Source organism: Lagopus muta, chromosome 12 (assembly GCF_023343835.1).
Source record: "Lagopus muta isolate bLagMut1 chromosome 12, bLagMut1 primary, whole genome shotgun sequence".
Taxonomy (NCBI): Eukaryota; Metazoa; Chordata; class Aves; order Galliformes; family Phasianidae; genus Lagopus; species Lagopus muta.
In genome coordinates, this window is record NC_064444.1 from 1,523,626 (window position 1) to 1,544,083 (window position 20,458).

At 52.0% G+C, this 20,458-nt stretch overlaps 2 protein-coding genes across 7 annotated transcripts in view; both read right to left on the reverse strand.

Annotated features, from left to right (window-relative positions):
- Positions 1-39: 39 nt before the first annotated feature.
- On the reverse strand, positions 40-3,837 carry IL17C (interleukin 17C). The gene is made up of 3 exons (XM_048959044.1): positions 3,826-3,837; positions 1,832-2,144; positions 40-1,050 (listed from the first exon to the last, which is right to left on the reverse strand). The coding sequence occupies exons 1-3, from the start codon at positions 3,835-3,837 to the stop codon at positions 800-802; spliced, it is 576 nt and encodes a 191-aa protein (XP_048815001.1). The 3' UTR covers positions 40-799.
- Positions 3,838-6,560: 2,723 nt separating this feature from the next.
- ZC3H18 (zinc finger CCCH-type containing 18) overlaps positions 6,561-20,458 on the reverse strand; it is a 40,206-nt gene continuing 26,308 nt past the window's right edge. For 5 of the 6 annotated variants that reach the window (XM_048958621.1, XM_048958618.1, XM_048958617.1 and 2 more), the window contains 10 exons: positions 19,715-19,915; positions 18,611-18,736; positions 17,522-17,623; positions 15,936-16,079; positions 14,462-14,614; positions 12,235-12,395; positions 11,469-11,662; positions 10,419-10,515; positions 8,924-9,020; positions 6,561-7,462 (listed from right to left, as the gene is read on the reverse strand). In XM_048958621.1, coding sequence (XP_048814578.1) covers positions 7,264-7,462; positions 8,924-9,020; positions 10,419-10,515; positions 11,469-11,662; positions 12,235-12,395; positions 14,462-14,614; positions 15,936-16,079; positions 17,522-17,623; positions 18,611-18,736; positions 19,715-19,915 — 1,474 coding nt within the window. In that variant the 3' untranslated portion in view covers positions 6,561-7,263. The remainder of the gene's footprint in view (positions 7,463-8,923; positions 9,021-10,418; positions 10,516-11,468; positions 11,663-12,234; positions 12,396-14,461; positions 14,615-15,935; positions 16,080-17,521; positions 17,624-18,610; positions 18,737-19,714; positions 19,916-20,458) is intronic. The other variant, XM_048958622.1, reaches the window with a different exon arrangement.

Consider the following 20,458-nt stretch of genomic DNA (forward strand, 5'->3'; position numbering starts at 1 on the left):
GCTCGATGCCCAAATCTTTAGTGATCCCACCGATGGGACAAACCTGGAGTGGGGAAAGGCTTGAGGACACGTGGTCCCCAGAGGTGACACCCAGCCCCTTACCCCCTCACTCCCCCCCCAGCACCCATGGGTGCTCTGAAGATACGTGGGACAACCCCTGTAGGTGGCGCTGAGCCCATGGGATGTGAGTGCCCAGGGCAGAGCTGTGGGAAAGGAGTGGGTGGTGATGGGGTGCTTGTGTGGGGTTGTCCTCCTGTTCTCCCCATTGCTTCCCCCTTCTCCTGGGTGTGCTTTGGGGATGGCAGATGCCCCCCAGCATCCATTGGGGGTTACCCAAAGCACCTTCCTCCCTGCATCTTTGGCACCTCCCCTCCAGCATCCATGGGGCACAACTGGGGGACCCGTGCACCTCTGCTCCTTGCCCTCCCAGTTATCCCAGCGTGGCACATTGGGAGTCAGGCTTTTATTTTCAGGCTGCACGCTGCCGGCGTTAAATAGCACACGGAGGTCTCAATAAATAGCACTGAGGGGGAATAAATAACTGGGAAGCACCCGGGGAGGGCTGCAGGTACGGGCTGAGGCTGAGCCCAGGGCTGCTGCCTTATGGGGAGGCTTAGGGGAGGGTGAGCAATAAATACGGGGTTACAAAAATAAATCCCCCAGCGGGCATCATAAATAACTCATAAATAAATGGTGATGGGGTCGAGGAGGAGGACGGGGTGGGAGGAACGAGTGCTCTAAAACAAGCACGAGGAGGGTGACACGGTCACGGGGTCGGGGGTGCTCCGAGGGAGCGGGCTCAGCGCCCGGTGCGGGGCAGGACGCAGGTGCAGCCCACTGGCACACGGATGTAATCCACCTCAAAGGTGATGAGGCCGGGGCTGGAGGGACGCGGGCAGGGCTTGCGGCGCAGCACCATCATGGTCTGGTGGATGAGCACCGAGTTGAGCGCCGTCGTCTCCCTCCCTGTCTTCACATCCACGCAGCCGGTGCACAGGCACTCGGCGAAGGCCAGCTTGCGGGGGTAGCGGTCCTCGTCCTCATCGATGCTGCAAGAAGGGCAAGGTGGTGAGCAGCTGCCCCTCTGTGTCCATCCCTCTCCGTCCTTCTCCATCCCCCTGTGTCTAACTCTCTCCATCCCGCTGTATACTACCTGCTCTGCCCCTCTGCATCCATCCCACTCCATACCGCTGTGCCCATTGCTATCCAACCCGTTATTTCCATCCCATTCCACCCCAGTGCTCGTTCCTGTCCATCCTGCTGCATCTTACTGTGTTCATCCTTATTCATCTCTCTCCATCTCTGTGTTCATCCCGCTGTGTCCATCCTGCTCCATTCCACTCTGTCCATCCTGCTGTGCCCATCCCTCTCCATCCCATTGCATCCATCTCTCTCCATCCTGCTGTGTCCCTCCCTCTCAATCCCATTGCATCCAGCCCTCTCCATCCCAATGTGTTCATCCCCCTCCATTCCACGGTGCTCATCCTTCTTCATCCCACTGCATCCATCCCACTGTGTCCATCCCTCTCCATCCCTCTGTGCCCATCCCTATCCATTCTGCTGTACCCCTCTGTGCCCATCCCTCTCCATCCCACGGTGCCCATCCTTCTTCATCCCACTGTACCCATCCCTCCCCATCCCTCTCCATCCCACGGTGCCCATCTTTCTTCATCCTGCTGTACCCACCCCCCTCCACCCCCCTCCACCCCCCTCCACCCCCCTCCACCCCCCTCCACCCCCCTCCACCCCCCTCCACCCCCCTCCACCCCCCTCCACCCCCCTCCACCCCCCTCCATCCCCCTCCATCCCCCTCCATCCCCCACACCCACCGGTACCCGCCACGGTGAGATGGATCTCTCATGGGGCTCACTGTGCAGCCCTGCACGGAGCTGCAGCGTGGGGCAGGAATGCTCTCTGCGTCTCCGTCGCCGTTGGGCGGCCTCGATCTGGGGCACCAACTGCACCGGCACGTGCTGCTCCCAGCGCAGGCTGCGGCCCAGGAGGTGTGCAGGGGCCTCTCCATCCCGCAGCTCTGCCATGCCGTAGCAGCGCACGTGGGGGTGGTGATGCGTGGGGACGGCAGGACGGCGCAGGCAGCAGCACAGCACCACGGCGCTCAGCAGCGCCAGCGCTCCCAGCCAGCCCTGTGTGGGGGGCAGGGGATCAGCTGTGTGCGTTACAGCATCGATGCACAGCTAGCGTGTGTGCACACGCATGTAACACACAACGTAGCTCTGATACATCTGTGCATGGCATGTGGCAAGCACATCTGTGTGCACGTGGATGCAGGAAGGTGTAACAGACACACATCATGCATGCACTTATATTTGCACACATGTAACGTGCACATCATACACGCTTACAGCACGTATGCAGGCTTACGACCCGTTTACACACAAACTGCACATGCACGACACATGCATAATGCTTTGGTGCACGTGTATAACATATGTGTAGATGTAATGGATATGAAACACATACAGATAGAACATATGCACTGTATACAAATGTATGTAACAAGTACCCCCCCACACACACACATATGTCCATATGCACGCATGTAACACTTATACACACATGCACACAGATAAGCACATGTACACACAGATATGCACATATACACACAGATATACACACACAGGCCACATGCACACACGTAACACTTGTGCACATGACACATACGTGCCCATTTAACACATACACACATATATAACACATCTGTAAGCACACCCCTCTATGCACACACACATGTACACACATTTAACACATCCATAGCACACACAGGTGGAACACATCTATGCACACCCCCCACACATCCATACACACGCATACAGCACAGCTATGCACACAACCTCTATGTACACACATCCATAGCACACACATCTATACACACACACGTTTAACACCCTTCCACAAACACACACGTATATTTAACACTTTCACACACAAACACACATCTGTGCACATGCAGAGGCAGATAGAACACGTCTATACACACACACCACACACCCATACAGTGCATCCATGCATGCACATCTCCATATACACAAACATAACACCCCTGTACACACGCCCCTATGCACACATGTTACACACCCATCCACAAACACACATCTGTGCACACACACACCCATATCTAGCACATCTATACCCACACAGAGCACATCTATACACACACACACACACACACCTCTATACACACACCATACACACACGTATGCACACAGAACACATCTAGACACATATCTATGCACACACACCTCTATACACACACATCTGACACATCTGTACACACACACACCATACACACACACGTATGCACACAGATAGAACACATCTAGACACACACATCTATGCACACACAACCATATACAGCACATCCATACACACACACTTCTATACACACACATCTAACATATCTGTACACACACAGACCATGCACACACATGTATGCACACACATCTAACACAGCTATACACACATCTATGCACACACACACATCTGACACATCTATACATGCACACCATACACAAACATGCATCTGTGCACACAGAGCACATCTATACACACATGTCACACATCCATACACACACATCTAACACACCCGTACACACACACACATCCATACACACACATCTAACACACCCATACACACACACACATCCATACACACACACCATACACACACCTCAGCACACAGAACACATCTGTGCACACACCCCTGTCTATACAACACACATCCATACCCACACACCATACACACACACAGATCTCTATACACACACATCTCACACATCTATACACACATCTGTGCACACACATTACATATACATCCATACCCATATACAGCACATCCATACACACACCTCTATACACACACACCATACACAAACACACATCTGTGCACACACATCTATACACGCACACCACACATCTCTATACACACACATCTGTACACATCTCTATGCACACACACACGTATGCACACAGATAGAACACATCTAGACACACATCTATGCACACACACCCATATACAGCACATCCATACACACCTCTATACACACATCTCTGTACACACACATCTGTACACACACACAATATACACAAACACACCTGTGCACACAGAGCACATCTGTACAGACACATCACACGTCTCTATACACACACACATCTAACACACCCATACACACACACATCTAAGCACACAGAACACATCTATACACACACATCTAAGCACACAGAACACATCTATATACACACACCTATACACACACCACACATCTCTGTGCACACACATTGAACACATCTATACGCACACACGTATGCACACAGAACACATCTGTACACACACATCTATACACACACATCACACATCTCTATACACAATCTAACACACCCATACATACACCATAAACACATACCTAAGCACACAGAACACACCTATGCACGCACATCACACATCTCTATACACACAGATCTAACATCTAGACAGTCACCCAATGCACACACATGTATGCACACAGAGCACATCTGTACACCACATCTATGCACACACCCGTCTATACACACACATCCATACCCCCCCACACACAAACACAGCTGCACACACACCTCTCTATACATACACCTCACACATCTATACACACACACACCATACACACACAGCACACAGAACACATCTATACACACACATCTATACACACACACACACCATCCACGCACATCTATACACACAGAGCACATCTATACACACACATCTAAGTACACAGAACACATCTATACACACACACACCATGCACACACCCCTGTACACACACCCCATACACACACATGTATGCACACAGAACACATCCATACACACACATCCATACCCACACACACACAAACACAGCTGCACACACACCTCTCTATACACACACCTCACACATCTATACACACACACACCATACACACACATCTATACACACAGAGAACATCCATATACACACATCTCAGCAGAACTCATCTATACACACATCTCTACACCATCCAGCACACAGAGCACATCCATACACACACACACATCTATATACACACACACCATACACACATCTCAGCTCACAGAGCACATCTATGCACACACACCATACATACACATCTCAGCACACAGAACACAACTATACATACGCACACACCAATCACACACATCTAGTCACACAGAGAACATCCATGTACACACATCTCAGCACACAGAACTCATCTATACACACATCTCTACACCATACAGCACACAGCTATACACACACACACCATACACACACATGTATGCACACAGAACACATCTATACACACACATGCCATACACACACAGCACACAGAGCACATCCATACACACACACCTGTACACACACACACCCCTTACACACACATGTAAGCACACAGAGCACATCCATACACACACACACCATACACAGAGCACATCCATACACACACACACACCATATACACAGCACACAGAGCACATCCCTACACACACACACCCCATACACACACACGTATGCACCCACAACACCCCCATACCCACACCCCTATGCACAGCCCTATGCACACACATCCCTACCCACACACCCACAGCACACTGCACACACACACCTCTATACCCACACATCTCACCCCCCCCAATCTATCCATACCCTCCCCCCCACACACACACAACCCCCCCCCCAGCCGCAGCACTGTGCACACAGCTCCTGCCATGCACGCACCACCCCGTTCACACTCCCTCCCTCCTCCCCCCTCCTCCCCCCCGGCTGCCCCCCAGCGTTACCATGGGCTGCAGGACGTCGTCGGGCTGCTCGGAGCTGCAACCTGCCGCGGCCCCGAGTGGCAGCGCCGCCGCCGTCCCCGCCTTTATATAGGGTTAGTGCAGGTGATGTACACACACCTGGAAACTCCAGCTCGGGCTGCCTTCCTCCTCCCAACAGCCGCGGCACTTCCTTCTCCCGGCGTGTCCCAGCCCTGCGAGGAGGGGAGCTGGGAAAGCAGCCGGCCTCGGCCCGCTGTGCGTGTGCCGGGAGGGGGAAACGGGCAAATAGGGCTTCGGTAGGACGGCCGTGGGGTTTTTGGGGTCACAGACTAAAGAAGCCGGGGTGATGGTGGCTGGGAATACGGATGGGGTCGCCGGGTGAAGCCCACCGGCACGCTGACCCCCTTAGGGAAGCCAAGCTGCCGTGCCGAGGACGGGACGATCCCCGGAGCTGTCAGTGCGCCGCTCCGTTGCGCAAGCTGAGCGGTGATATCACCGTCACGTTCCGGGGCTGCTGTGAACCTGGAGCAGAAATCCCGAATTGGGCAACCTTGGAAAGGGCTGAGGTGGGAGCTTTTGGGGGGTAAAGGGGCTCGGGTAATGGGGGGGTGTCAACCAACCCCCCCCCCCAGCCCCATAGGGCTGCTTATAGGGGGCTAAACAGCAGGGGATGGCCGAGGTGACAGAGAGAGGAGGAACTGGTTATCAAAATACTTTATTTCATGGGAAGATCCCTCAAAAAAAAAAAAAAAAAAAAAAAAAAAAAAAGGAAAAAAAAAACAAAAAACCAACCAACCAAACCCAATAGGAGAAAAGGAGAACAGACATCCCACAAAAGGCCTTCGGGGCTCCTTTCCGCTCAACTCAAAGCAGCCGAGGCTTCAAATAAAAGACAGGTCGCTTTCCCAATGGGGACTTTTAGAGTCAAGAATATATATATATTTTTGTTCCTGGTGGGGGGGAGGGGGGCAGGATGTCGCCAGTAGTTCACAGCAGATTTCGGCTCTCTCGTTACACAGTATAGAGAACTGCATGGCTGATGACACTCAACACACAGCAGGGCTAACTAGGATACAACTGGAGGCTTAGCAAAGAGGAGAGGGTAGAGAGAGGAAGAGGGGGAAGCAGTGAGAGCATCCCACGGGGCTGGAGTCCTCTGTGCATAATTTACATGGAAAATAAAAGAAGGGAGGGAAGGGGGGGGGGGGGTGGGTGACCCCCATCCTGGCGCCAGCACGGGCTGCCGGGCCCCACAGGGAGCCACAGGGCGTCACAGCGCTGACCAACATCCATCTTTATTTCTTTATTTTGTGTGTGTTTGTTTCTCTTTTCTTTTTTTTCTCTTTTTTTTCTTTTTCTTTTTTTCTTTTTTTAAAGAACCGCAGCCAAAAAAAAAATCAAAGACAGAACTGCAAAATCCCAAAAGTGGCCGCTTTGCTGCTATTTATAAAAACGTGAACAGTCACTGCAGGGCAGCATTATACTTTCCCAGGGATTTTGGCTCGCTTGCGAGCGATGGCATCTTCCACTGCTTTGAGCTGTTTGAGGAGCTCCTCACGCCGTGACAGCGTGCTGGATTTGCCCCCCTTGGCACCTGCAGGGCCGGGCTCTGTTGCTTTGCCTGGGATGCTCGTTACTTTGCTGGAGCTCTTGGACTGCGGCGAGAGCTGGCGCTTCCTGCAGGAGAGAAGGGACAGAGAGGTGAGCTGGGGGCTGATGGAAACAAAGCCCACCCTGGGTGGAGATGAGGCCTTGGTTTAGCAAAGCAGCTGGAAGAGAGGGAGCCTGAGAGGTCAGCTCGGTGCCACAGCCCCATAGGGCTGTGCTGATGGCGTGGCAGCTGTTGTGGTCTCCATTGCGTCCCTGTGGTGCAGATCTGGCACTGCGGGGGTCCCTCCTCACACCCCATGTCACTCTCCTTTCTGTTCTAACCCAAACAGCCTCAAAGACTTGTGAGTAGCCACCGACCTCCCAACTCTGGGAATCCACTGCTCCTTAACCAGCCCACGGCTGGGAACACGGCGTGCCAAACCCAGCACACTACGGTGCCAACACAAACAGCAGCAGAGGGAGCATCAGCAAGGATGCTGCAAACACCACAAGACAGTAAAGGCTGAGGTTCCTCTTCCACACAAGAAAATGGGACCTCTTCTCCTGGCTCAGAATAGGGTCGTGGTAGCTGGGGCTAGATTTTGGCTTGGGAAGACTCTGACACACAGAAGTTGAGGCTCGCTCCTGCCCCAGGCTGGGCAGAAGGGATGACAGGAGGCCCACTGGCCAGGGGCGCTTGTCCATGGAGATCCCTGATATGACACCAGGGAAATGCAAGGCAGTGCAGTCTGGCTCTGGGTGAGGAGGACCGAGGAAGCTTTAGGTGTGCCACTCCACAGCCCTTTAGCCAAAGGGCTCAGTGTGCAGCACAGCCCCAGGCCCCTGCAGCTGCACATCCAGTTCTGCAGAGGCAGATGCCTTGCCAAGACATGGACATGAGCTGGCCACATCACCAGAGGGGATGGAATGGCACCAGCTATCACCCACCTGCTCGCCCCAGGGCCCGGATCTAACCTCTCCAGCAGGCCAAGCTAAGAAGAAAGGAAACTGGGCACCCACAGAGGAGTTCAGCAGAAGCAGGAAGGGGCTGCAGTTTCTTTCTCACAATGAAGCAGAGGCACGACTGAGCTCGCATCTAACCCAGTTGGCTCCTCTTGACGGAACTGACCTCAAGAAACCCCCCGGGCTCCTGCTTGTTTCTGAGCCGGAACAGCTTAGTGGCAGCTTCTGCATGAACCCCTGAGCAACCTCTGGCTCCTGCCCAAGAGCTCTGCGTCCTTCCTCTCTCTGTGCCTCCATAGCAACAACTGGAAACTGCTACAGTCAGAGAGCCTCAGAGCTGCCCCAAGAGGAGGAACCGCTGGAGAAATGTGAAGGAGCACAAGAGCTTCTCAGGCAAGACACCAGGAATGCCCACCTTCCCTGTGCGAGCCTCACCTCACCTGGGAAAGGCTTGAGGAGAGCACAGGGTCTTCTCTGCAGGGCTGTGCCTTCAGGGAGATGAGGCCTCCCGCCACAAGCCCTGGCTTTGGCTCTTCTGCCCCCAGCCTTGTCCCCAGAGACCTCTGAGCACAAGCAGGCACTCACCTGTCTGCCTGTGCAGGAGATGGTTTTGGGTTCTGGCCCCTCTGCCGCTCCTGTTTGGGTGATGAAGCTCTCCCAGTCGCCTTCCTGTCGCGAGAGCCTACCAGGAAAATGAAAGGTGAGATGTTCTTGCTTGTCACTGAGCTCTGCTTGCAAACCTGTGGGGCAGCTGCACCCCAATGCACCAAACCGGTGCTCCATTATCCCCAGGCAGATCATCCAGTTTGTACAACGGGCATGCAGGCACCGATGCTGGCTCTGCATCAGCCACAGCTAACAGGGTGTGTGAGCTGCACGAGAAGCCCAGGCTGAGGGTGGTGCAGGTTTGGCCACAGCAAAGTTACAGAAAGAGGGATGTGATGCTCAGGGTGCCCTCATCCTCTCTGTGCCACAATACTTCTGCACAAGCTGCACTCACGCTCAGTCAGGGCTACAGTCCCGGTCTAAAAAATGTTATCATGTATTGTATCATGTTTAGAGAGCAAATTAAGTGCACAACTATGTCTAGAACTATAAAATCAGCACAGTTTACTAGATCATTCACCTGTCTGCAGCCCAGCACCTGTGAACTACATCCCAGTGAACTTCAGCCTCACCGAGTCCCTTCCACACTGCAGTAGTTGAATGCAATCAGGTTATTAGCACAGAAATTTTTTTCTGGCTAGCACCCAGAGTCAACAAGATACACCTACAGCTGAGACAACAGGGAAAACAACATCACGTGTCAGCACTGGTTCGCTACGTCAAAACCAGGCATCTCTGGCCATCCACTCCCCTCTTGTTCTTTGCATGCAGTCCCCTCTCAATGCAGCATATGAGCTGGGTTTTCCAAGATGCTAATAGTGCTGCTGAGGACTCAGACACAGGAGGACACTTGGAAAGCCTGTGTCTTTCTAAACACGCAGGGCAGATCAGATTGTGTCACACACGAGTGGGGAAATCATCTCATTTCACAGGATGGATGATGCAGCCGAGTATTGCACTCATCCTGGAGCCTTGGCAGCCTGCATTCCCTCTCCAAGCACTGCCAGAACCTCTATCAGGAGGCTGAGATCCCGTTGCGATACACAGAAATACAGGGTGAAGACCCTGAGAACTCAGCAGCCACAAGCAGCGCCGTTAGAGGAGGATGGGCAGCCCTCGTGGCACAGATGGACATGTACCTACAGTGGAGATGGGAAATAAGGGCTGCTTTGGTTTCTCGTAGGGAGTTACACAGACACAGTGGAGCCAGGCACTGGCAAGGCACACCACAAGACAGCTAGGCACAGCCAGGCCCAGGGCTGACCTCACCTCGCTGACTTCACAGGCAGACCGCAGCATCTCACCTCCACCATGTTGTTGCAGCAGGACAGCTAATCTGCCCACGTTATCTGAGGGTTTGGGAGGGCACACGCCTGCAGTTAACCCCTGCAGCAAGGGGACTCCCAGAGGATGCTGGCCCTTGAGCTGGGCTGCCTCTAGCAGCAGAGGAACCCCTCTGAGGGCTGTGTCTCACCTCTGTCTGGTGACAGGTTCGCCCGTTTGGCAGGAGGAGAGGTCGGCCTGTCTTTGTCTGCTGGCTCGTATCTCTTCCTGCTTCCTTTGTCAGCTGCCTAAATGGAATGAAAGAGACAGCAGGACTGAGACAGCAGGACTGAGCAGCCATTTCCCTGCAGGGAGGGAAGTGAGCAGGTGATTTCCTGTGACAGGTGCCAGCCACGCGCCGGCTCACCAACACCAGCACATCTCTGTGATTAAACTCTGTGCATACCAGTCCCCACCATCGCTGCCACCAAGGACAGCAAATGCCAACCAGCTGTGCCTTCCAGCACCCGATGCCAGCCGGTCGTTAGGTGTAATTGCACACTCCTCCCTGCAGAGCATGCTTCACAGACTCGATAAAGATGCCCTACGTCACAGCACAGGGAAGTAGGGAAAACTGCAGCCTCAGACGGCAATGGGGAATTCAGACAAAACAAAAAATAAATAACCACATGAACACTTCAAAACCAGGAACCAACCACGTGATGGGAGCCAACGCCCCGCTCCAGCACAAAGCCCCACGAGGCCAAACTCTCACATGATCCAAGACAGTTCCCCTGCTGAAGGCACTCAACTGGGGCACGGGGCTCAGTGCTTCCAGCTGCCGCATGCAGCAGTCACCACTTTTACCTCCTGACTCAGTTAATGACTTGCCAGCAGTCGGCTCTGGAGCAGGCCAGCAGGAGGACAGCTCACTGCCAGCACGCCTTCAGTGGGCAAGGCCCTAGCACATGTGGGACCTGCATCTGCAGCCTTCGAGAAAGCAGGGAACAGCCCTTGAAGCTGCAGCAGGAATGCGCCCCAGGGGAGCCGCCAACACGGTCCCAAGCCCCAGCCACCACAGGGTGTGTGCTGCCAGACAGGTTCTGTCTGCAGCCTCGCCAATCCCAGCTGCAGACCTACCTGCTGAGCTCATCCTCACAGCACTGGCCCCAGAGCTCCCTTTTCCAGCCCGTGGCCCTGCAGCTGGTCCCCATCCCTCGGACCCCTGAGCGCAAGGAACCGCAGCCACCCCTGCTCTCACCTTATTCAAGAGCGTCAGTTTGATCTCTTTGTGAGCACTGAAGCCCCCTTGCTGGGCCTGGGGGGCCGTAGGCTGCTGGGCCTGGAGGAGCTGCTGGGATTTGCCCCCCTGGGTGGGCTTGGCTGCTTTCAGCTGAGCAGGCACGTCCCGTTTCCGTTTTTCCTCTTTAGCACTATCTTCTTTTTTCGACTTTCCTGTTGAAACCAAAGTGCAGATGGAGTGGTTTGTAACCAGCTCCTTTCTCCTGCCCTCCCTTTGGGAGGATGCTGCTCCATCACAGACTGAAAATGCCCACACAGTTAGCACTGCACGTGGCCCCAAGTTCAAAAGATCCAGGAAGCCATAACTTCCACAGGGGGAACACTTAACGTAAGGACAAAGAACAAAAAGCTCTCACTGCTACCTCTGCTGCTGTCAAAAAAAGAACAGGGGACGTGCAACACGATGCTGGATCCATCCAGAAGATTGGGCATCAGAGGTGCAGAGGTGAAAGGGAACAAAATGAGGCGAGGGAACATCAGGCAGAACGCGAGGGCACGAGAAAGCAGCTTTAGAGCCACGGCTACATGGAGGAAAGCTCTGCATCTTCCCTTCTCCATGATCCTTGGGGAAGCCTCTGGACTCCCTTAGCCCACCCCAAGCCCTTGCGAGCTGCTCAACCATTTTCCAGTGGCCTGGAGCATCACCAAACTGTCTGCACACCTCTCCCTTTCTTTACCCAGGGCCCCTTAGAGAAGAAAAACAAACAAAAAAGCAAACCAGGTACCTCTACCTTTCTTCTGCTGTGCAGGGGTTGGGGATCGAGAGCTGGCTGAGGAGACAGGGCTGGCCAGGTCTGCATACATGTCTTCTGAGTCGGCGCTGCGCACAGAGCTGCTGCTGGAGGAGGCACTGGAGACAGAAGAAACGCTGCTCACACTCAGGGACCTGCAAAGAGCCAAGAACCCACTGCAGTCAGGAATGGGATGAGAAAGCAGCACTGAGACAGATGTCTTTGTTTTAATTCCCCAAAACAGAGCGGCTGAGATGTCAGCTCCCAGGGCAGGAAGCATCCAACAAAAGGACAAAAGCTCCTGGGGGGCTGGCAATAGGAAAATCTAGAATGTGTCAGATGGAAGTCTGGAAAGTACTGTTTATTTATAAACAGGATTAAGGCAACAAACTTAAACAGGTCACTGTTACTCCAGTAAACAAAAAGTGAAAGCAGGGTGTGTGCTAGCATGTACATGTCAGCACTGCAGCTCAGGTTGTCAAGGGTTTCCCAGCAGTGTTTTTGTTGCTTGGTACACATTTATTCATGGAGGCTTTCAACACCTCGAGCCCTACTGCCCACATCTCCCCAGGGTACAGGAGAGCCCAGCTGCCTGCTCTGAGGATGCACATACTGTCAGGAGTGGTAATGACAGGGAAGGAAGCCTGTAAGATGGCTATCTGCTCGTGGAGTCACAACACCACGAATGTCAGACAGTCCTACTTACTTGAGAAAGACTTTGTACTTGGGAACACGCTATACAGGGCTAAGCACAAGTGGACTCCCCTGCAGGGGCAAGTCTCCAGCATAGCTGTGCTCAAATCCCAGCCAGGCAGGAGCTGGCTCACACACAGCCACTGCCAGGCAGGACCAGCTGTATGCTAACCCCATGAATATTTATGCAGCCTCTCCAGCAGGTTCTGCAGGCAAGAGTCAGGCTCACTCACCAAAAGCTGGGCTGTGCACAACCACACAGCCTGCAGCAGCCACAACGCAGACATGCCCTGCAACAAGCTGCAAAGTTGCTACCCATGGGTATCCATGCCAGAGCCAGAGCTGAGCCCTGGGAGAAGGGCTTGCTGAAGGCACAACAGCGACTGGATGAGCCACAATCTTTGGGAAAGCTCCTGTTTGCTTGTGTGACAGCAAACTTGGCTTGGCTACAGACTATTTCCTAGAAGTTTCCTCCTTGTCTACGCACCTGCAAAAGCAACCAGTGCAGTGCCACACAAGCAACACCTGCACTGCAGTTCTGCACACATCTCTTCTCAAGCCCTCGTGCAGCAGGGCAGTGCACAGCTGAGTGCTCTCTGAACTTCTTGCATCACCCCTGCCTGATCTGATGAAGGCAACAGGCACGTTGTAAACAAGCCTGCATTTCCGTAAAATAACGCGGATATTGAACCTGGGAGTTTCACACAGCTCAGATATGCGAATTAAAGCTGGGCTGAGCCAAATCCTGTTTTATCCACTGGCTTTAGGCAGGTCTAGCTGTATGCCTGCACTTCCTTACTGGGAAGCTTCACATTTCAAGGCTGCCTCTGAAGTTCCAGGGATTCCTGTGTACCAGAGACGCAAGAGGGCTGAAAGGAAGGACTTGAAAGAGATTGATCTGATGACTTTTTACTGGAGGGAGTTAGCTGTTTACAGATCTCACAGACTAACAGCCACTGAACTAGTCACTCGGGGCTAAATGCAAAGGGAACTGGTCGTGCAACTTCACAGCAAAGCAAAAATATCATTAGTGAGGCCTTTTAGGTGTTTTCTGACCCACCTTCCTGCTGGGCCCAGCATCTTCCCTAAGGACATCCAGTAACTGGAGGGAACGGAGGTTTAGAATTGCAAAGCTCCACAGACCAAAACTGTTACCTTGTAAATAAATTAAGATGTGGGGTGGTTTGGTTTTTGGTTTTGTTTTGTTTTTTTCTTCCCACAGCAAGACAACATGTTAAGCTAAGACCTGGAGAAACAGCTTTAGTGATGGTTTAGGTGAACACGGACAGTTCGGCACATGGCAAATTGTTTCCTTGATGAAGCCACGAGGCCTCTGTCGTGATTCAGGACTCAGGATTTGTAACACCACGAGAAGGAACACGTTCACAACAAGAAGGAACAAGCAGGAACACATCCTACTTGCCTGCAGCTGCTGATACCGGAACCTAGAGAGAGCCTTCGTCGTAGAAAAGCATGGACACCAACAAACAGTTAGAATGTGCTGCTATGGAGGGCCACAAGGCCGTACCTGGATTTCCTGGATCCAGATGGGGAGTGGGAGGCTGAGGCAGACGATGATCTGGAATGAGATCTGGATAGGGACCGGGACAGAGACCTGGAGCGGGAGCTGGAGCCGCTGTAGCTGCTGGCGCTGCCGCTGATGCTGCCGCTGATGGTCCGCCTGCAACACAGCAACAGCGCTCAGCTCGCTGCACCCGGCCACAGGGGCTGCAGGATGCTGAGCAGGGGCAGCTGCAGCACGGTGCTGGCACACTGCTCTGCTGTACTGTGTGGAAGAATGGTGCTTTGCCCACGGGAATTGGTTTGGATGCTCTTCTCCGCATTGTTTTCCCTCCATCTCTTTTGTGAACGGTACAGATTTCATGCAGGACTGAACCATGCGAGTCAGAGCCAGATGAGCTAAAGCTGCTTAATCCCATACTGACACCAGGAGCAAATGCTTCCTATGAAGAAAAACTGCTCACTGCAGAACACAGTGGGACTACATTGTATTTCAGGCTCTCTAAATAACCATATGCATTTTCTGAGTAACTCACCAGCACTGACATAAACAGAGCTGTCAGAGCGTAGGGCAGCGGGATTTGGGCAGGAACTTGCAAGAAAAAAAGCCAACAAACCAAGACTGGGATAAAGAAGAAGGGAAAAATCTGATCAACTAGTGAAACAGAAACTGGAATGGAAGAAGTTTCTATGGAAAAGAAATGGTGGTGATCAATTTTCACCTATGGAAAAAAACTGCTCAGCTCCAGCCCTTCTCTGCAGCTACTGGCGAGGAACAGGAGAGGTAATCCCATGCAAAATTAAGAATTGAGAATGCTTCCAAAAACCTGCACATACAGCAGATGCACGGCCTCCTCCAAAACGCACTGCTGTAAAGCATCATCCCCTGATCCAGAACAAATCATGTGTCTTACTGCAGGACAGCAGCCTGCACTCTGCTTCCTGCCCACCAAGCTTCCGCTGCCAGAGCACACAGGCATTGCACCAGGATTCAAAACTTACAGTGCAGGAAGGATGCTCAAAGAGCTTCAGCTCTGTTCAGCTGACTCAGTGTCTCTCCAAGAACAGGCAGTGCTACCTGCATGCATTCTGTAACGTTTTAAAATACAGAGTAGATTGGGCCCGATTAAAATATTTACATAGAGATGAGCACTCCCTGTTTGAATGCTATCAGAAGCTTCTCTCATTTCAAATGCAAAGGGAAGAGCAGAAGACAACAAAAACAATCAGAGGACAGACAGAACGAAGCCCCAGTGAGAGATTCAGACACATGGCAGGAGGAGAAAAGAGAGCTGTGCTCAGGACACAGCACTGCTGGATGCTGATGGACCAGCTCTATCTTCCCATTTCCTTCCCACCCCAGGAAACACATTTCTCCTTCAACACTGAGCAGCCCTCATAACAGGTACTCTAGAGGCAAGCTCAGGACTTGCTCTATCTTCCAGGAGATCAAACCTCACTCCACCCCACAGCTTTCTTACCTCCTGGGTGGAGTTCTGGTCTGACGTTCCTTCCTTCTTGCCTCCCTATTATCCCCTGGTTTGGCTGGCTCTGGTGCAGCTGCTGTAATTTTAGCGAGCGGCTGAGGGACGGGAAGGGCAGCTAGTTTCTTCACTGATTTCTCACTGTAAGATAAAGTCACACTCACGATCAACCTCGCAAGGAACAGAACACAGACACCTTCTAAACGCACTGATAACCGGTGCTGTGCAATCTGCAGAAAGCAAACTCGTCTCACCAAGCTGCTCTCAAACAACAGAGACCCCCTGGAAGGGATCTGTTGCCTCAATCAAGTCACCTCCTCAGAGAGGAGCTGCTCTGTACAGCAGTGAATGCTGGAGATATTTTCTACTTGCCAATCAACTCGTGAAGCAGACAGTGCAGAATCACTGCTGTCTCTCAGTCGACTCCATGCTTTTCTACCCTGCAGAATACTTGATGGTAAATCTCACACTGCTGTGCATGGACTTTGTCACTTTATCCAGCGCGGGAGATGGGGATCACTTTGGCACTGCTCAGAGCATTCCAACCTCTGCTCTAGATGCTGCTCAGCATCCCCAGCAGTGCAGTCACACCTGCTATTAACTGGGGAGGAGGCAGCTGCCTGCATACTGAAACAGAGACTCCTCATTCCTCCGTGTTTAAGAATATCTAAATTCATTCTCTGAAGAACGTGGGATCCAGTGCATGCAATGTTACACAGCCAAACCAATCCCCCTGCTAGTGCAGGTTGCTGCCTGATGTTAAGTGTTACCAAACCAGCACTGCAATGTATACTGGAAAGGTATAAAGACGTGGCAGCGGGCAGAGAATGTGTCCTTAAAGGGTTGATCCTTCTGATTTGAGAAGGAAAAAAACAAATAATAATAAAGCAGGTCGAGGAGGTACAACAAGTGTGGCAAAGGGTACTGTCCCATATGCTGGAGGATGCAGGGGGATTCCCATGATGTAACTGGTTTGCAGGTGACCTTAGCAGTGCTGACATCACTGAGCTGTTGTGACACCTCCAACTATCTGCAACTTACTGCCTGTTACAGCAGTTTGTGAAACAGCAACTTCAAACATTCAAAAGAGCAGTATAAAAAACTATGCGGAAACAGCATTCACGTATTCATAGCCTGCTCAACAAACAGCTCCAGAGCCACAGCACTTCTTCAATTTGTCTCCAGTGCTAAAAGCAGATGAGTCTGGACTACTTTGTTATTCTAAGGACGAGCATTAACCAAAACTACAGCAGATGAATGAATTGGGCTTTTGCAGAGCTCCTGTGTAAGCATTCTGCACACACAGTGTTTAAATAGCAAATCATGTATGCGTTTCAACCCCCATGCATACATACAATAGTGAAGGACACTCCTAGAGTTTAACTTGAATTTAAGATGTGAAAGTGCTGCCATTTAATCAGCCATGCAAAGCAAAATGCAACTCTATGCAAGTGAAGCTTTGCATCTTCCACTTCTTCCTTAATCTGTCCAGAAGGTCAGAAAGGTCTGACTCGGGTCAGGAATTCGGCTGCTGTTTGGAAGCTTTTCTGTGCTGTGTCATTTAAAGGGTTACGAAGGCTTACCCTTTACCAGCAGGTGGTAACAAGTCCCCTTTAGCCTTCATGAGCGGCTTGTGTGGAGATGGTGTTGGGGAAGGAGAGGGTGATGATGAGAAGGACCGTGACCTGGAAAGGAAGAAGACCAGATGTTGTCACTCATCCAGCACCCCAGATGTTGTCACTGGGTGATTCTCCTGACTGGCAAGACTGGAAGTGCCCTCCTTGCAGCTTAGTACTTGAGATGCCTTGGTGACTTGCTTTCTGAAGAACCTTTACTGCACTCATTTGCAGTGTTCCTCACTCTCCCACCTTCAGAGAGAGGAATGCTAATCTAAGTGTCCTGAATGCTTGGCATTGCCACGCGTGGAACAGAGGCTGGAATGGGGTGGCTGAGGAATGTCAGCCTGCTCTGCTAGAAAGATGTATGAGCTGGAGGCTGGAGACTCTCCTAGGAGAAATCCCCCTTCCAAATGAAGCCACGCTCTACTATCAACTAAACAATTCACTCTGAGGCTTGGTGCAATTTCAGCTCTGAAGAGGTGCCTATCTAGGGAGCCAGTTCTCCCACTATGCATATTCCAGATTTGGGCAACTGTCTGCAGGGGCAAGGAAGTGGCAGAGCTATAAACATGCCCGTGTTTAATTAGGACGGGACACAGGATTGTTACTTTGAAGTGTCAGGACTATCACAAGACAAAACTGCATGGGCTGCTTTATTAAAGAACTGCGATTTGCCTCTTTAAAATACAAATCCCAGTGCAGCAGTAAGAAAGAGATGCCAACAACTTCCAATCATAAAATGCAAATGATGGAAACGTTCATCTCAGCCAGGCTCCTACAACTGCCTGCTTACCACAAGCATGGGAAACAGCCCAGCCACAGCAGCAGGATACACGTGGGTGGGAGCACAGGGGAGAGGAGGGGGTGGCTGACACATCTGCTTCATTCCACAACTGAAGCAGCAGGCTGCCTCACAGTCTCTCGCGTTTCCCTCACCCAGGAGCGGATCCAAGATCTTGTTTCAGGAGTTGGCTATTTGCTTTTAAGCAGCACCAAAAGAAGCCACGAGGAAACGTTTGGGAAACAGGATCCGATTCCTTTCCAACCCATTACCTGGACCTGCTGCCTGAGAAAGAGCTGTGTCTTGAAGAGCGGCTGGAGTAAGAGCTGTAAGAGGACGATCTGGAACGAGATCGTGAGGAGCCTGAACCAGAGTAGGTGGACGACCGAGAAGAGGACCTGCAATAAAAGCATTTCATTCAGTGCCTCTTGAGAAGTCCTGAGAGACCAAGGTACACTCCTTCCAAGTTCTCAAACACTGCTCCAAAAGCGCCTGCCCTCTCCTGGAGGGCCTTCCAGGACTGCAGCCTTTCCTCAGTCCCCATCCCAGCTTCTCTCTAAGTCATGATTCTATTGCTTCTGTCATTGTCATTTACCTAATGACATCCAATCTCTTTTTGAGAACTCCTAGCACACAGCTTTACATCTTTTCCCAGGCTGTTAGGTTGGGTCACACACATAGGAGAAAACAGAAAAACCAACAGTGCAGCAACTCCAGTGAAAAAAACCTATTTGGTTCCGGAGGGCTTTGGTTTATAGATCTGTATCTTCAATTCACTGTGTTCCTCATTCTCCTCTGATCCATTTTTTTTCCTCTTTACAGGAGCTTCAAGTTCAAACATTCAAAGGAAATGGATCCAGCTTATGCCTCAGCTTTCCTAGATTCAGGGCACTTTTTTTTTCCCCTTTCTTTCTGAGAAGTGGACTTATCTCCCCCACCCTGGTTTCCAAGCATCTCTGCACCTCTCTTGGCCTCCTGTCAAGCCTCCACGGACCCAGTTTTTTCCCAGGTAGCATCATGCTTTTCCTCATCTCTGTAGCACTCCTCCAGTGAAGAGGCACCAACTCCTGCAGTTTCCAGCTCCTACAGGTCAGCTTTCACCTTGAACAGCATCCCTACAGAGTTATTTTTCCCATGGCCATGCTGCTGCTTAGCCTTCAATACACCACAGCTCTTCACAGCACCCATGTCTACACGACCCCTGTGCCTGGCACCTCCCTACCTCCCATACACTAGCATCCACGGCAGCTATTGAGCAGCAAGCCTCAAACTGCTTCCCCAAACACCTCCATTCTGCCAATGACAGAAGCACACCGCACTCCCTCGGTGTGAGGGAGCGCTGCCAAGGCTCGGATGCGACCACGCTCTTCCCTTACCTTGAAGAACCAGAAGCAGATGCTGAAGAAGCAGAGGTTTTCCGGCGCCTACGGGCACGGCTGGGAGACACAGACAGCCCCAGTTTCTTTTTGGGGGACTTGGATCGGCGCCAGGGGTCCTTCCATTCGTCTGCCCTCTTGGACTGAGCGGTGGCGATGGCCGAAGCCTCCTTCTCCTTCTTTGGTGGCTCAGGCTGACGGCTGGAAAACGAAGAGGTGTGAAATCCCTCGGATCTTTTTCTATCGCACGGCCAACGGAAACGTAGGTCCAGACATTGACCCCACACACTGGTACTAGCTGTACATCTCCACTGCAGGATATGCAGCATCAATCTGTGGCAGTTCAGTGTTTAGAACAGCCACTGTAAACAAAGCAGCTCTGTAAAGTGCTCTGCAAGCGCTCAGGAAAGTGGTACCTGCAAGCTCTGCCAACCGCTCCTTCTGAGCGGAGACCTGCCAGCTGGTTTCAGCTTCTGCCCCTTGTCTCCAAGGAGCAGACACAAGCACGTGCCAAAGGAAAGGGACACATAACTGCTTCTTTCACCTATGCCAGGTGGCTGGAGCTGGAGCAACTTCAGCGTGGGGGGCAGAGCCCAGTGCAATGAGAATACTAACCAGACCAAGACTGAGGATGGACTTGGAGTGTGCGTCTGAGCCATCTCCTCAGCGCAGCCAACAAACCCAAACAGCCAGCAGGCACTAGGAGAAGAGATTCAGCCCGAGTTCTTCTCCCACAGCTCCCTT